The sequence below is a fragment of the Strix uralensis genome, chromosome 20, assembly GCF_047716275.1.
Source record: "Strix uralensis isolate ZFMK-TIS-50842 chromosome 20, bStrUra1, whole genome shotgun sequence".
Taxonomy (NCBI): Eukaryota; Metazoa; Chordata; class Aves; order Strigiformes; family Strigidae; genus Strix; species Strix uralensis.
The window spans coordinates 4,708,207-4,725,634 of record NC_133991.1 but is presented as its reverse complement, the minus strand read 5'-3'; the positions used below and the strand labels follow the sequence as shown (position 1 = coordinate 4,725,634).

At 44.3% G+C, this 17,428-nt stretch overlaps 1 protein-coding gene across 2 annotated transcripts; it reads left to right on the top strand.

Moving 5' to 3' along the window:
- The first annotated feature begins 611 nt into the window (after nt 1–611).
- Nucleotides 612–16,608, top strand: EIF4H (eukaryotic translation initiation factor 4H). 2 transcript variants are annotated; one of them, XM_074890722.1, is made up of 7 exons: nt 612–792; nt 6,475–6,656; nt 7,615–7,679; nt 7,788–7,887; nt 8,549–8,614; nt 10,525–10,683; nt 10,804–16,608. In XM_074890722.1, exons 1-7 carry the CDS (start codon nt 734–736, stop codon nt 10,938–10,940), a joined length of 768 nt encoding a protein of 255 aa, XP_074746823.1. In that variant the 5' UTR covers nt 612–733; the 3' UTR covers nt 10,941–16,608. The 2 variants fall into 2 exon arrangements, with proteins under 2 accessions (XP_074746823.1, XP_074746824.1); XM_074890723.1 differs by lacking the exon at nt 8,549–8,614.
- The last annotated feature ends 820 nt before the right edge of the window (nt 16,609–17,428 follow it).

Here is a 17,428-nt window from a genome sequence, read left to right as displayed (position 1 = left end):
TCCCTCCGCAGTTCGGCGGTGCAGCCGTGCGGGGCCGGGGCACCCGAGACGCGCTGGCACAGCCGGTCGTCCCGGGAGCGACCGTACGTCTTTCTTATAAATGGGTTTGTTATAAAACCTGAAATAACAGCCTAGGAAAAAGAAACAAATCAGGTCATGCGAAGGGGACGGGCTGAAGGACGCCGGGAAACTGTCGGGTGCAGCCCGTCATCTTTATTTACAATAAAAAACAGCGCTGTTCTCAGCTGTCGTGCAAACCCTGTGCCCGTTCGCTGCCTTCCGCCAGACCCTCCTCTCACGCCAGTCGCGGGGCAGCAGAGAACGAGCGTAGCGCCCGCAGCATGAGCCGCCGCTGCTCTGACCCGCAGCGACTGCGAGATGACTCGGGGACAGGCGAGAGGCCAGGGACTGACAGCGGGGCACTTCAAGCACGCTTCGGACCCAAAGGCCTCGGCTGTGTCGCCCATAAACGCCCAGCCCCGAGCCCCGCGGCCCTTACCGAGCCCATCCCGGGAGCCCCCGGCAAAGGCGGCGCAGGCAGAGCCGCGGCGGGGCAGCGCCCAGGCGCCGGGAGTTCTCGACAGGCAGTAGCGTAGACGGCCCCGGCGGGGCGGGCGCTGCAGACAGGCACCGCGAGCGGCAGCCCCGGCCCGCGCTCCGCCGTATATAAGCGGCGCGGGGTCCTACGGGCGCGGTCCTGTCACGCTCGCACGGGGAGGAGGCTGAGGTGGCGATGGCGGATTTTGATCCCTATGACGATCGGGCCTACAGCAGCTTCGGCGGCGGCCGGGGGTAAGCGCGGCGCTGCGGGCGGCGCCGGGGCCTGGGCCTCTAGGCTGCGCCGAGGGCTCCCGCCGGAGCAGGGAGGGAAGGAAGGAGTGGCGCTCCGCGCCCCCCCCGGCCGGGCAGGGCCTAGCCAGCCCCTTTCCCTGTGGAGATGGCGGGCGGGCACGGCAGAGGGGCGGGTGGAGAGAGGGACGGGGCGACGCTGCCTGTAGGAACCTTTCCAGCCCGTTTTGCCCCGCCGCCTTCCTTTCTCCGGGGGACGGGGGTGAGCCCGGCGAGGCGCGTTTCCCTCCGGCTTTGGCGAGCTCGCTTTGTGACGTGAGGAGGAGGCTGCGGTGTCCCGGGAGCGGGTAGCGGCCGTCCCCTCGCTACGCGGGGTGAGTGCCGCAAGGTTTAGGGCCTGGCGGGTTGGGATGAGGCGGGAGGAGGAGGAGGGTGTAGCTGCCTTCCCGCCGGCCCGAAGGCGAGTTTGCGGGGGGGTGGGGTGGATTTAGGGAGGTGCTGGGCCAGGTCCAGGGGAGGCCGTGAGGAGCTCCTGTAGGGACAGACCGGGAGATGGGAGGAGGGAGCCCCGTGAAGGACTGCAGGGGGGCGAGAGGCCCTTGTTCTGGCGGGACGAGCTCCGCACGGCCAGGTCCCCGGCGGCGGGGGGAGCTGCTGCGGCGCCCCCGGAGCGGGCAGCATGGTGATGCCTGCAGCGGGGAGGAAATGGGAGGGCTTTGTGTTGCCTCCGGTCGGGGAGGGCTGTGAGCCGCCGTCCTGCGTTATCCGGGGCTCCGGGTGCTGATTCCAACCAAATCTCTGATCCTTAGGAATAGGGCTTGTCTCATCTGTTTCTTTGCTAGAGAGTGCGTATAGGGAGGAGCTACAAAAACAGTAACCAGCAATTACGAAGTTTGTCTGAAATCAGGTTAGGAAGATGCAATTAGCAATTGACTTTTTTTGAAGGTTGGTGTCATCTAAGTTTCTGTGTGCGCTAAAATACAACAGTAGGCATAAAACTATGAAATAAACTATCTTTGCAAACAAATCTTAACAAGTCTGCTGTTTTATAATCTAATCTTCCAAGATATGTTTCCTGATCAACAGTGTTCTTGTCCTTTCCTGTTCTTAGAGGAACAAATCAGTTTCATTTCAGGCTGTTTAGGCAGCAGGGAGGAGCTGCTGCTGAGGTTGTAACAGGAGTGAGTGTTCTTGTGTTTGGAAACATTCTAACACTTAAGCTTTGTGAGCTCCTTTTTATGCGTAGATATCTTTGTGTCTAAAGAAGAGATGTCCCAGAGCAAACAGATGATGTAGCCACTTAACAATTTTGTTGCTTTTTAAAATTCTGTAACAAATAACATTGACAGCTTGACAGCAGCTTAAAGTGACACTTGACGCACATAATAAATTCAGATGTTACTATACAGTCTATCCTAGTCAATGTAGGCACATTCTATGAAGTAATAAAGTTTAAATATTATTTTCATACTCGGATTTCTTTAACGGACTACTTTGACTTGCTCTCAGGCAAGACCTGGATACTTGTTTTTGTGAGCTAAAGGTGTTCTGCTGATTAGTAGATGCCTTTGCAAATGAGAAAATGTGCTTATTCTGAATTAGCTGTAGTTTTAAGCTTCGGATGCTACTAATATCGGCATGCAACTTGTACTTGCATCTAATTTGTCATTATGACTAGTAAGTTACTAACAGCTAATTCATGATTTCAGACCTTAACAGGTCTCTGTGCTTTGTATAAAGTCCTGTAATATGTGTAGCGTAATGAAAGCATGAATGTTCTTCTTGAAGGTTCTGATTAAAGAATCCTATGTTTAAGCTAAAGTGACTCCTAATTTTTAGGTGCTCTAGAACTGTAAGAATAGTAAACTCAGTTGAGATATAATAGTTTTTGTGGAAGTTGTGTTTTATATAACCTTTAGTCTGTATAGAGAGTGAGCATAGGATTTAACTGTGACAGAAAACAGTAGTGCCCAAAAAGTTCTAACGTGTGCAAGCTACCTGCCTCTTACACTCTTCAGAATTATGATGGAAGAGCAACAGGATATGACTGGCATGATGAGATGGGATTTTGCTACACCTGATATGTCTGGTAGTGCACTGATTAAGAACTGAAGCATAATACACTGCAAAAGTCACTTTATTCCAGATGAAGAGCATGCTGCTGACATTGATAACAAAAGGCTTACTATAAAAGCTTTTTGGTAAATGTTTTGGAGCCCAAAATTGGACACACAAACCTGTAACAAAGCATACTGAGGCCTAACGGAAACTCTGAACATCTGTGGAGCTTCTCAAAGTTGAAGGAAACTGAGTATTTATCACTCTTGACTTGCTGGTAGACTGTTTATTTAGGTGTGGCTTTAAGCACTTGGGCTTAATGGTGGGCACCTTACTTAAAGGTTAAGATTCATCTGCTGAAGTGCTGTACAAGTAAGTGAAAATAGAGAGCTAGTCTTTATCCTTCTGGTGTTTTGGATCCTGTGTCTTACCCATTTAGTGTTAATAAATGTCTCTGAAGTTTTAGGCTTGGGTAAGCTTTTTGTTGAAGAGATCTAACGCTTACTGTAGAGATGTACTGGATTGCTTGAATGAATTGGGTATGTATTTGGAGTGTGGTCTTGGAGACTTGACAAAACTTGCACCCTGCTGAGCCTTGTGCTGCCTCTGGTAAAGCACCAACGTTGGAATCCAGTTAGGCTGTTGTCTCTGTGCTGTGCAGAAAGATAAATCCTCAGCTATTGTTTTGATCCTTAGTGAAAGGCTATTAAACTCAACTACTAGCTTTCAAAATATTCTTTGTTTTGAACTTTCAACAGATCTTGTTTTCCAGAGAGAATAACTATCTAGAAGAGTAGCTTCAAAATGATAGTTTGGTTGTTCTTTCACCCCAATATGGCCTTACAATGTCATTAACTCAGTCCACCAAAAAGTAAGGCTAATTATAGGGATGTCTGCTTCTGCATTTGCAAAAAGCAAGCTTTCCTCTTCAGCTTTCTGCTTTGGTTTTCTGAAAAAGAAATCAAACAGTTGTCTTTCAGATTCCCCCATTAAGATGACATAATTATTACCTAATTGTGTCTGAGCCAAAGTTACACTGAGTGGGAAATGCAGATATTCATTTAACACTTTGGTGTGACCCAGTTCACTTAGCTCAGATATGTTTTTAATTCTAGTTGACTCTTGTCCTATTTTGTTACAAATGAGAGCATCTTCTTTCAATCTCATTGTTTGGTTACTGAAGTCAGCCTTTTTTTTTTTTATTTCACTGTTTCAATGTTGAAAAAATGTAGGGAAGCGTAGAAACAGTTTTTGTGAGGCTATACCTGGATTCTCTAGGAAGCTTAGTTTGGAACCTAGTTAGTGACCATTCCTGTTCTTCAAATTGAGACTAAAATGCAAAATATATATTTATATATTTGATAACTAAGGCCTTAATGGATCAAATTCAGAAAGAATACTTCATTTTCCAACTTAATGTCAGTAGGGATTGCACAATGGGGTATGGATTTCCACACACACACCCCATGAAGTTCTGGTATGCTATGGTAGAAACAAGGTTTGTCTGTAGCACAAAAAATTCTTTTGGGGATTGCTGACTTGTGGGTGTGGTTTCAGAAGCAGCTCAGATTGTCTGAGTGGAGATTGCTGTTCAAAGCTGTAGTTCCAGCCCTGGTTTTTGTTTTCCTTCCCATGTTGGCACCAGTGCTCTTTGCAGCTGTTCAGATCACCTTGTTGATCTGGGTGACAATTCAACTTTAAGACAAGTTTTTAGATCAATCAGCTTACTGAACAAGATGACTGGCAGTCTAGGGAACATGGTGAGAATGTGTAGAAGGAGGGAATGCTCCTTTTAAACTCAGCTGAAGCAATTTTGATGTTCCTATAGAACATAAAAAATAAGATTTTGGGCTGAAAATTAATAGGGTATTTTACAGCTGTTTGTAAGGCCATAGATGAGAACAAAGAATGAAGGCATGGAACTGATTTTACATATTATGGAATTCTTCAGAAGAGCAACTTGGCTTTCTTGGATTTTCTCCTTAAAACTTAGTCTTGTGACTAAAGCTAATTCTGCTATACATACACCGCACCCAACTATAGAGCCTTTAGTTCTCCAGTATGTTTTTTGACTCTGACTTGTTAATGAGACAAAGGCATATGAAGAATATTGTCAAAAATGCTAAAATACAAACCTGGGTGGACACTAATTAAAGATATGTAGGTTGTGATTCAAGTACATTTAGCAGCATGCTGATAGTGTTGGTGACAAATGACTCCTGCACGGAGCTGCTACCATAAAAAGGCACAAATGACAGCTTACCTAGGCAGAGTTAAGGAATCTTATTCAAGATTTCTGCATTATCTGATTCATTAGTAATAAAATATTTATTCTGGAATGAACAAAAAAAAAAAGGCAGACAAGTACATTGCTTGCCCAGTAGATTTTCTGGCTGCATGCAACCTGCCAGAATAAAAGGAAATAATAAAATTCTTTGACCTTCTGTATTTTAGGTAGGATTCTGCAGAAATCTAATTAGTTCATGTCACCCTAGCAAATCCTGGTTGGTACAGTTTGTGTTCCACTGTGCTTTTAAATGCCCCTGGGACAGAGAGCAGACATGAACAAAGCCCAGTAAAAGTAAGGTGTTGAAGAGAACGTGGGCAGAGTAGTAGGTAGGGATCTCAGGTAACACTCAAAGATTGCTCAGGTGGGCAGATGGTGTTGGAACCAGTGACAGTGGCATCCTGTAGTCTAGAAGCATCTGTAACTTAAGGTTGCCTTGTGCCCACAGTGCAAATCTTGCTCGCTTCAAAGGAGATCAGTTAGCTGGAGAAGTTTAGGCTCTACAGGAAATCAACACACAGATGTGTTACATTAATACAGCAAAGAATTAGCTGGTACAGTCTAGTTTTTCAGCAGCCAAGGCCAATAGCCTTACCTGAGACTGAGGGAAAAGATAGGAAAAGACAACTTAGTTTCCCTCAGTCTGTAGCTCATGAGACACAAAGGAAGAAGTAAACATCTAAATAGCACTGAAATTGGTTTCTCTGCCTTAGAATGCCTTGCTCAACCAAGTTTTTTATTCTGTTCAATTCAAAGCATTCTAGTCCAGACATCTGGCAATAACTTCAGAGTTAGGAGAAGATGTTTCTTTAAGCTAAATGCTGCTGAAATAATGTAGATGATTGTGAAGTGGATGTTGATAATATAGTATTTAGTTCAAAGCATAGGATCCAGCTTAATTTCAGGAGAAGTTGACGAGCCTGTGCCATGCAAGTATTTCTTCACTGCTATAAATTAATCTTAAAATCTGGTCTAGGATGTGTTTTTTAAGAAGTAATGTTTTTGAGGAGAGGACAGTAGAGATAACCTTATGCTGCTTTTCTTAATGAATTGTGGGATGAGAAGGAAGGGCATTCATCATTTACATTACAGGTGAGCTCAGTAACTATTTAAATATCTTGTTCATTTGTTTTCCCACTGAAGTCCTGCATCAGGTAATACTAGAAAGGAATTGTCCAGTAGTGGAAGTGTCAGGTACAGGCAAAGGGATAGAAAAACTAACCAAAGCTGTGGAAAAATCCACTTCCAAAAAGTCAAACAGCACCTGAACGGTGCTATATACTATATTGCTGGCTGCCTTGGGGGTCAGGTTCCAGAGACACTGTGCTTTCTTTTGACAGGTCTCGTGGTGGCGGCCTTGGTTCCCGCAAACAGAAAGAGCTGCCAACAGAACCCCCGTTCACAGCATATGTGGGAAATCTACCCTTCAACACTGTTCAAGGAGACATAGATGCCATCTTCAAGGATCTCAGTGTAAGGAGTGTACGACTAGTCAGAGACAAGGAAACAGACAAATTTAAAGGTGAGTGTTCTGAGTTGACTTAGTTGTAGATGGCTAACTGGTAGGAGAAAATGAAGTGCTTCTAAAGTCACTGTAATGGGGAATTTCAGTCTGCTCTAAAGTGCAGTTAGTTTGTTGATCTCTGTTCTTTATGTTGATTTAGGCAGGTTTCTCATTCACTAACAAGTAAACATCTCATTTGAATAAGATTCACTGTTACTTCCATCATCTTAAGATACAGACTAACCTGAGGGACAAAGAGGCAATTTGCCCTGCCATAAAAGGACTTCCTCAAACCTTGTTTGTCTTGTATGAATTCTAACAAAGCTGAAGGCTGACCCACTTAAGATCCACGACCTTAAGTATTGAGTGCTTGCACAATCTTTCATTAGTTCAGAAACCTCCCATTGCTTCAGCTCTGTCTTTTTAGTAGACAGGAGAAAAAGCAAGTAGATAAGCAATCCAGTTGTTCTAGATGTAAATCTGATTTCCATTAGAATTGGCCAGTGGAGAGGGAGTATATTTGTCAGTTACTTGGGTGACAGAGGGCCTTAGAAAAGGAATGAATTCACTAAATGCTGTGATGACACAAAATCAGATTGCTGGCCAAACGGGTACTTCAGCTTCTTGTTTAAAAATACTAGTAACCAAATGTCAATATTGAGCTAAAGAACTGTTTAAAAGCATAGATCAAAACTAATCTGTAATGAAAACCTTATGTTAAAGGGAATTGATTGGGCTCTTGGCATTTGCATAGTGCCCATACAGAATTCTGTTTCAGGATTTGTCCCCATCATTAATAGGCATGGGTAAATTTATTCATCATTGATGTTTGATTTCTGAGTTGTGTACATCTTGCACTTAAATTGTAGCCCATGTTTGAAAGGGAAGAGAGGCTATTAGCAGATGTGCAGGAAGAGTAGCTTCTTACAAAGAACTTTTAAAGTGCTGGTATTAACTTGTGAGGTTCTTCTTACAGGATTTTGTTACGTAGAGTTTGATGAGGTGGAGTCACTCAAGGAAGCTCTTACGTATGATGGTGCAGTAAGTATATTTGCAATTAATTTGTGAAATAAAAAGATAAGCACAAGTCTCAAACTTCTTGGCAGCGATAGGATACATTCTGAAGAGATTCTCCCCTTTATTTAACAGCTTTTGGGTGACCGATCACTCCGAGTGGACATAGCAGAAGGCAGAAAACAGGATAAAGGTGGCTTTGGTTTCAGAAAAGGTGGCGGGCCTGATGACAGAGGTGACTTCCTTTTTTCTAAATACCTTCTTAAATGGAATGGTTGTAGTTATGACTTCTGGTGCTAAGACAAGGCATGCGAGTAAACATGGAGATTATATAGAAAGGAGAAATTTTATGTGTATATACACATTTCTAACCTAGCTGCTGCCGCTCCTGAAGTGTCTGGAATATAGATGCGCTGTGTGTCCAAAAGCTGAATATGTTGTCACTCCTAGCCCAGGAAGTGAGACCAATACCCCTAGTGATGTACAGTGTCTTGCAGAGGACAATTATAAGTCCAACAGTCTGATCTGCTACTATTTTATTATGATGTAAGGAAAGTGAGTAAGCTAAGTAAGCACAAGTAGACAAATACTGATTTTGGACTGTCTATCTCCTGTTCCAGTGTAAAAACAGGCTTTGCTGTAGTTGAAGCTTAATTGAACTGGACTCACTGAAGGTTTCTGTTGAATGTGTGTTAGAGAAACTTTTCTGACCGCTTATTCTTGGTTAACTTACACTGACCTTTTGTTCCTATGCAATGGAACTTGGTAGTACCAAAACAAAAGGATCTTCAGCAGCATGACTTTGGATGTTGAAGGACTGAAACTTGGTTTGGTATCCCCTTGATCAGTCTTTCGCACAGCTTCAGACCTGAACACAATTGTGGCTTTTTTCCTAGGAATGGGAGGAGGTTCCCGAGAATCCAGAGGAGGTGGATGGGATTCCAGAGATGACTTCAATTCTGGTATCAGTATTAACACTTATACAGATAGGCAGCCTAAAAGGCGCAGGAATGTTCTCATTTTCATGTCAGCGACATTTGTCCCCATTACTGTGTTGACTGAATCGACTGTATGCCAACTCTGGACATACTGCAGCTGCAGTGGGATTCTTCAGGGGGAATCTTCCATTGCCTTATAACAGAGGAAAGAGTCTTGATTGTAAATTTTATGAAACAATCCTAAATGACAGAATACTTGTTCAAATGTAGCCTGTGGTGTCTAGATTTTAAGCATTTCTCAAACATGTGGCCAAGTACATTCCTGAATAGTAGCAGAAGCAGACAGATCATGTGGAAAAGCTGATACTGCATTATTTCAGAGCAGAGGCTTTCTCCTTAAGGAGATGTGACATCATTCTACGTGTATCCCTGAAGCAACTGACTTCTCCAAAGATGAGTTAGTGTTTCAAAGCACTTTTAAATGCAAAATGTTCCTAAACTTTTAGACCAGTTACAGTAATGCAAGTTGCAGCAAATGACTGAACTTGCTGAGTGGAAGGTAGTGATGGAGCCACCAGGTTTGCTCTTGACTTCCAGTCAGTTTCTAGCTAGTAGAATCCACGGTGACATTAACACAATTGCTTTTGTCCTCTGAAGTCGTGGGTTTGGTCCATTTTCTGATGGGGAGATGTTGGCAAGTGCAACTCTGCAATGTCTGGTCTCTGTGTGAGTGGAACGGACAAAGTAGAAGGAGCGGTAACAAAGCGTGTCCTTGCCACTAGCATGAAACTGAAGCATGGTGCTGGAGAGAGGAAGCTTGCTACAGTGCTGCGCTTAACCTGCCTTCATAGCTAAGCGTTTTGGTGTCACAGCTTTCTACCTTCTTTGGCAGCTTCTGCAAATGTGGATGCACTTCAGCTTGTTAGATGCCGGATGAGTGATTTGTGAGCCAAAAGTTTAGCATTTAAGTCTTAGTTGCTACAGAAGCTTTTCTTCTCAGGTTGTACAGCCTTGCTCTGGATCAAGTCTTTAAAGATGGTTGTTTGGCACTGAAGTAAGTAAGGGACAGCTCTGCAACTCTGCCAAATACTGAAGTGGAAAGGAAAATCTCAGATGGGAACAAAACAACTTTCTCTTCCAGGTGGCTTCTGAAAAACTGAGTATATTCCCCTTAGGTGTGCTGTTAGCCTGAAGCATCCTCCCATTGAGTGCAGATGATGGGGACTTGGAGAAATAGTCTAGGATAGCCATTGGTACAGACTGGAACTCCAGTCAGTGGCAGACAGTTCTTGATTTTTTTTTTTTTTTTTTGATACATAAACTGAAGAAATGCAGTCAGTTTCATATCTAAAGTCTGAATTGGTTTGGTTTTTTTTTTTCCCCGCTCTTTAATTAGTCTGGTAAATGCCTGGTCAGTTTATAGTACAACTAAAAAGCCTTGGGGTTTTGCTCTGTTTTTCAAAGGCTCTGTTTTAGAAGGACTGTATACTCCCCAGCTATTCCCCATTTGCTCTGCTCCTGCAGACTTCACGCTAAGGCTGTAGCCAGTGTGGTCTGGCTATGGAAGTACCCCAAGTACTTCTAGTGTTGTCTCTGAATTCAGCTAATGATGTTAACAATGTGAAGCTGCAGCTGAAGTTCATATTTTAAGCTCAACTGATGAGCCACTGCCACTCTCCAACACTCCAGTAAGCCTCTAGGTGGATAAAGCAGTTTCTGAGCTTGACATAGTACGTGGTTTCAAATGGAATCTGCATGACTGTTCTAGAACGTGTTAGAGATCTGTGAAGCAATCTGTCTACAGACAAAGGCTCTCAGTGCGTCATCTTGGACTGATAGCAGTGACTTGCAAGGTCTTCCAGTGATACAGATAAAAATCTAGATTAAAAGCATTGCAAAATGTGCTCTTTAAATTCACTGCCTTCTGTCTTCAGGATTCAAAGATGATGACTTCTTGGGAGGCCGGGGCAGAGGAACCCGCCCTGGAGACCGGCGACCACCAGGTGCCTCGATGGGAAGTGGTGGCACTGGTCGCTTCAGAGACGGGCCTCCCCTTCGTGGATCTTCCATGGACTTCAGAGAGCCAACAGAAGGTAAACTCTTTATATCTTCTGTAATTCCATCGTCCTCCACCAAGGAGACTCCTGCTTTCTTTGTCAGGTTAAAGCTACTACCCTTGACGGATCTTAAAACCGTAATGTTTTTTCTTTCAGAGGAAAGAGCACAGCGACCCCGACTTCAGCTCAAACCTCGAACAGTTGCTACTCCCCTCAATCAAGTAGCCAACCCAAACTCTGCTATCTTTGGTGGAGCCAAGCCCCGAGAGGAAGTAGTAAAAGAGCACGACTGAGTTTGGGGTTGAGAGGGAATGGGGAGGCGGGAGAAAAAGCAAGACAGTACAGTTTACCATTCCTGCCATCTGGTATTTGTCCTCTTTGAAACCGAAAATACAGAGCTTGTGAATGCATGTCAGCTGTTAACAAGTGGTTTTTAGTACGTTCTTGGCTTTGCTGTATCTAGTGCCTGCTTTGTGCTGAGTTTCCCTCTTCTGTTTCCTTCCAAGCAGCACAGTGCCAGTAGATAAGGCAGTGTAGCTGCTTCCACAGGTGTGGAGGTCTCTGGACAAAGGTGCTGCTTCACTTCTTCCTTTCTGGGTTTGTTTTACTTTAGAAGCACAGGTTAGACTTAGTTATTTCCCTGTATTGTTTCCTTTTACTTCCTCAGTGCTCCTCTTCTGACCTGCATGTCTTGTTCTGTATTGCTGTGGCTCTGAAGAGGAAAACTGGAGACTCCAGATGAGTTGAACAGAGAAATTTACAGTTCTAACCAAGTAGTGAAATACCATTTATGACAATTGGTGATAGAGTTACTATATACAGCACAGCCCCTTATAAAACTAAGGGGCGCAGCTGCCCTTTCACACAGGTTATCAGGAAGTATCAATTTAATAATGCAAGTAAAATTGGCTGTCGAGAAGCCTCGTGAATAGGTGGTGGAATCAGGATGGATAAAGCATCTGCCAGCACACTCTTGCTGGTGGCTGTTGACTTCAGAATGGTATAATACTACACCTCTGAGCTCAAGGTTAGTGCTGCAAAAATGTGCTGTTTGAGCACAACTGTTCACTGGCTCTTTCTGCTTACTTTTTTGGGTTTTACATGTTTGGTAAAATTTTAAACAAAGTTTCTACAAATAAAATTGACTTTTTAATTTTTGTTTAAGGAGTGTATACTTTGCCGTGCAGTATGGCATTGCCATTATCCCCTGTATTTCTTTGCCCAATGGTGTACAGTTCTAAGACCTCTGCTTTCAGACTACCTTGGAAATAGGCAGAGTAGAAATCGTTCTGCTGTAGATTCTCTTCATGTAGAAGTTTGGGTAAAAAGCATCTCTAATTGCTGCATCTCTCTTCACTTGAAATGTTTCTTGCCGGTGTTGTGTGGGAGGAGGGAGGGGAGGAGAGGCTGGAGTAAAAGGAGAGAGACATTAATGTTTAAAAACCAAACCTGGATCTACAACACAGAAGTGTGGATGTGTCCAACGCATGAGAAAAACTTGGGCCCCTAATGCTAGTGCTGACAGCTTTCAGATAAAACAGCCAGCACAGCAGGGGGCTTGCAGGAGGGGTTTGGAAGTGTGGCTGCTTCCCTGCCAGCGTCACTGCTAGGAGTGAGTTTCTTCCCTAAAGTTACCTTTGTAATGTCAGAGTCCCAGCAATTTACAGAACTTCCCTTTCTTCTGCCTGTCACTTAATCTGCTTCTGAGATAAGAACCATTTGTCTAACACTAATACTTAATTTAAGACAGACATGCATTTGTGTGGTTGTATTCCAAACCGATAATTGACCTATTTACATCTTCAATGTGGAAAAGATTTTAAGAACAAATTCCCATATAAAAACTCACCTCTAATCAAAACAGTTGACTTCTAAATGTAAAAAAAAAAAAAGAAAAAAAAAAAAGAAAAATTCCAAACACTTAACACATTCTGCTTCATAACAAAATAAATTTATGGATATGGTATTTTGTGAATGATCTTTTAAATAAAAGAAAACGTTAAGTAATATTTAACATTGGTCTTTATTTGAGTCTGCTATAGCATGTTTTTCCACCCCCCTCAGTTTTCAAACATTGTGAAAATTTGGAAATTTGCTTCCTTAAATTTTCTGAGGAAGCAGTACCAGACCCTTCTTATACAATAAGGGGCGGCGGGGGGGGGAAAAGAAAAAGGGGAGGAATCTAATCTAAGGAAGTGCTGGAACATGCAGGACACTGAGGTGAAGGCCAGGTACAAGTGGAAGTGAGCCCCAGTTCTTTGTTGAGCCGTGTGGCTGGGCTGGGCTGGCAGCGCCGGGCCCTTCCCCACAGGCTGGGCTCTGCTGCCCCCCGGCCACAGTCCCCTGCCCGAGGGTGCGTCCTTCCCCTCGGAGCAGTGAACTTGAGTGTGGAGCCCTTGTGGTAGGACAAAGTCAAGAGATCTGCTTGCTGCTGTCTTGCCCCGTTTCTCCCAGCTTTTCCAGCTGCCCTGCTTCCCACTCGACGTAGCTGTTGAGGAGGCTGCTGCCCTGGCTGAAGCGCAGGCCTGCTGCAGGGAGCTAAGGGCGGCAGAGCCGGGCTTTGAGGGAACGAGCTCTGACCTTCCTGCTGGTTTTACCGCTTTCCAGAGCATGAAAGGATGGAAAGTGTTCCTGCCTTCCAGCCCCTCAGGCTGCTCCACTCTCTCTTTAGACCTGCCCTTACAACACCTGGAGCAGAGAATCCAACCCTGCCCTGGTGTACTGGCCCCTGCCTGCCCTACCTGAAGGATAACCTGAGTCTTACATGGAAGAGCAGGGCGGGGATGGTCTTCGGCTCCTGCCCCGGGGCTCGCTCACAGCTGGCCCTTCAGACCTCCCGATGGTAGGACTTCATCCCTGCCTGGGGGAAAGTCACACTGATCCGTGAGAAGGGTAGAGAGATGCAAAATGGCTCATCTTAGCCCTATAAATATTTTTTTGTATCTGCTAATACTTGTTTGGTGAAGGGTTTCTCACTAATGAATGCAGCTTAATCCCAATAACATTTAATTATTTATTTTTTTTAAGTAGCTCTTCAGATGCAAACATTAATGTTTGCCCGGTTTCCTCAGAGCGTTCTGCATTATGCTTCTCATGGCTTAGGGTCAGATTCCTCCAGTCCTTTTTCTTTTCCCCCTTCAAAAATTTAATTAACATTTTCCTATACAGAAGCGTATCAAACGCTTGTATCAACAGCTGACAAAACTGTATTTAATATATGGATGTAGCATTTAAGTTTTGTAGGAGGAAGCAAGATTATTTTTTCCCCATCCTACCAGCAAAAAGCAGTTAAGATTTAATGTGTAATGCTTAATTTTACTTGCAGCTTAAAGCTAAGCCTGGCATGGCAAAGCCTAGACCGAGGAGGTTACCAACAGTCGTAACAAACGGATAATTCACTCTGTGGCTGTTCATCTTCTCACCAAGTTATTTCTAGTAGCTGTGCAGAGCTTTCGTCAAGCTTGAACTTGAAAACTAAACAAAACTGAAGTCAGGAATGTAGCAGACAGTTTTTGGAACGGAAATTGAATTTTCTTTGCTACTGTAGAAAGTACTTTGTTGCGTTTCTCTGGTTGGGTTGCAGGTGGGGACGGCTGGTGTGGTGTCTCTGGAAGAGCTGTGGGACAGTCAGAAGTAAGCAGTGTGCATCTAGTGTGCTGCAGAACTCCACTGTCAACCACCAAAAAATAAACCCCACTGAGCTCCCAAGCCCAGGAGTGGTCCTGGGAGAGCTAATCCTGGTCCTCTAATGGCAGCAGCCCAGTGCTGGCACGGGTGTGTTGCCAACTCACTGGGCCGTGCAAGTCTGTAACAGCATCCGAGGGGGCTCCTGGTGCTTGTGGTCATGAATGTTCTGGTGGCTGAAGAAAGAGGTGAAGGAGTGTTCACATAGTCAAATGATGGGCTGGTGATGGAGTCAAGTTAAATTTATGCCCTTGAGGGTGGCTTACTTGCCTTCCTAAATAGAAACAAGATGTTAACCTACTACTGAGATGCACTGGCACTACTAAAAGTCTCCAATGCTGACCATGAATTTCTGAAGTTCTGCTTAGGTGTCCAGAGCTGGTTGTGATAGAGAGTGAACGTGGCCCATCCCAGGGCAATTTTGGATGATGCTGATATTTTTCAACTTGTCTTATGAATTCTATTATAGTTTCAGTCCTGACTTTAGCACATAGTATAGTAGGAGCATTTGCTACGTGTAGTACTAGCTGCTGTCTTGTCTTCAGAAAAGATGATAAAATCATGAGAATTTTGGAGCAAATCCTGTGATATTGCAACCTTTCCTTTTTGTAGAAAAGATTTAATAATAAAGCCAGGAAATTTTGAAACGCACGTGCAACCCCTTCATCAGAGTGCTTGCATGTAGCAACTTGCAGAGCAGCCCTTGTCCCGCTGACTGCTTTGAACAGAGCTGTTTGGCGTGACGGGTTTCCAGGAATCCCTGCTCTCCTAGAGTCTGTTTTGGACAAAGGCCGCATGTGTCAGGTTTGCTCCAAGCAGTGCAGTTTGAAGCCAGGCATCGATCACTGGTTTTCTACACCAACATCATTCCTTCTCAGTGTGTGGAAGTACTTCTCATGGTTATTCACACTGGCTTACAGCAAGAACAGGGGCAATAAGCTGTTAACAGTGAGCATCTTTAAATCTGTGTTAAGTTGATGTTTTACACTCTGATGGTTTCTGTGTTTCACTCCCAGCCGAGAGCGAAGGCTCTGAAGGAATGGGGCTGTTCGTACATCCTGGCCTATTCTAGTGCAGCATCCTTTGTAGTTCTCAAGGACGCTCCTCTGGACTGGATTCTTGGGATGCAATTTTGTAGGTGATGCTTGTCTTAAATTTTTAGAAAGGGGACTTTCTGTGGCTGAAGAGGAATTTGATTTCCAACTGAGATTGGAATTTTCTAATCTGATTAACTGAATCCTTCCTCTCAAATGCCACTTACCCCACTGCAGGATTTCGAGGAATCAGGTATATCTGAAGTGGCAGAGGGCCATCTTTTATTGGGTGCATACATTTTATCTATATAATCTACAATTTATTCTGTTATTTCTGATACCACTCACTATAGTGATATTAAACCGAACTGATTAGAAGCATTTAAAATGGTGTAATCATCTTCTCTGACCCTGCTCTCTGAAGGACTTAATCCTTCACTTGACTCTCAAGCCTGATGCACATTAGTAGTAGCAATATCTTGATGACATTGTATGTTCTGGACTAACTGGAGAGGCAAACCACTAAAGCTGTAGGTGTATAGCTTGCACCTATCCTGCGCGTTGGGGTTGCCCGGGAGCTTTGCTGGTTCCTCCCCGTGTCAGCTCACTTAAACCCAGCACTTCCATGGGTGCAAGAAACGGGAGATCAGGTTGTGGCTGCCCGTGCGGTGTCACAGTGTGCGTACGGTGTCGCTGTTATTAGGTCTAACATCATGTTCCTCATCTTACTGTAGCTGTTTGGGTGACTGAAGCATTTTATAGTTTCCTTTCCCGTAGCTGCAATGACTCTGTTCCATGACATTGCCTGCTCAGCGGCAGGTTAATTTTAACATCAGTTTCCCTCATTTCTGTCCCCCTTGCAGCAAACTGCATCCAAGGGCTTTAAGGACTTTCAGTGCTGTTACAGGAACGACCTGCTTACCTGTAAGCTCACAAATTCTTGTGTAAAGCTCTAGAGTATCCCAGGGTTGATGTTTCGGGTGCGTTATTGCCGGGAACGCTGCCACCACCTTACTGCCCAGTAGGTTTCAGCCAGGTTAGTGTTCCCCATGGTAGGGGTTTGCTTCCTACTATGAGATTGTTTGGTTCATGTCACCGTGCTCCCAAGATTTGCTTCTTTCTTTTAAATAAACCAAAAAATCACTAAGTACCTCTATAAACCCCTGCAAAATCTGTACTGTACTGAATCTGTATAATTTGTATTGCTGTATAAAAAATGAAATAAAAGCATTCAAACCTTCTAGGTTTTTGTGTTCAAATTTAAGAATTATTGTGTCTACAAAGATGAACTAAGCAGAATAAGAATGGGAAGAAGCTTTGTAGCACCATAAGGATGTACAGGATTAGTCTTTGCAAACCTTACTTGGCCAAATTTTTGTAAAGCACCCAGAAATCCTAGCTGTGAGCTGTCTTTCCACTGGGTGGTAGCAGCATGTATCTTCAGCTGTAACGGAGCTGCTTTTGGTTTCAGGCCAGTGAGATCAGATTTGCAGTGGGGCGTGCAACTGGGGCAGGGGAGGAGGTGGCACTTCCCCTTTAGCTGGGGAAACACTCATGCGACTGCAGTTAAGAGGAAAGACGTTTCTTGGTCGATACAAGAATGTGCATGCACTGCTTTAGCATGTCAGGAAATTTCCTCCAAGACGTGGCTTTCACTGAAGCTGCTGTAATAAAACCAAGACAAATAATTAGTGGTTGGGATGAGATGCGTGCTTATTCTGGTCCCAAAGCAAGGGAGAGTTGGATGCTGCTCTCCTGCAAAGTAGGCAGCACTTGATTCACAAAGTTTATGAAGTTCAGGAGAAAGAGCCTGTTGGAGGTCAGAAACCTTTCCTCAAAACTTTCAGCATTGGGTGTGTTTCTGCAGAAAGGTCAGATTTAGATGATGCAGTTTTCTAGTTACTGTTTCACTGCTAATTTCTGATCAGCATTAGTCACAACACCTGGCTCAAGCAAAACCAGCCGGTCTTTGTGCAGACCCCACCTTTATCTGAAAGGATGTGAACTGGCCCCCAGGGCATTCAGTCTCTGAGTCCCAGCAGGTAAGCTGGGCAGGGTGGAAA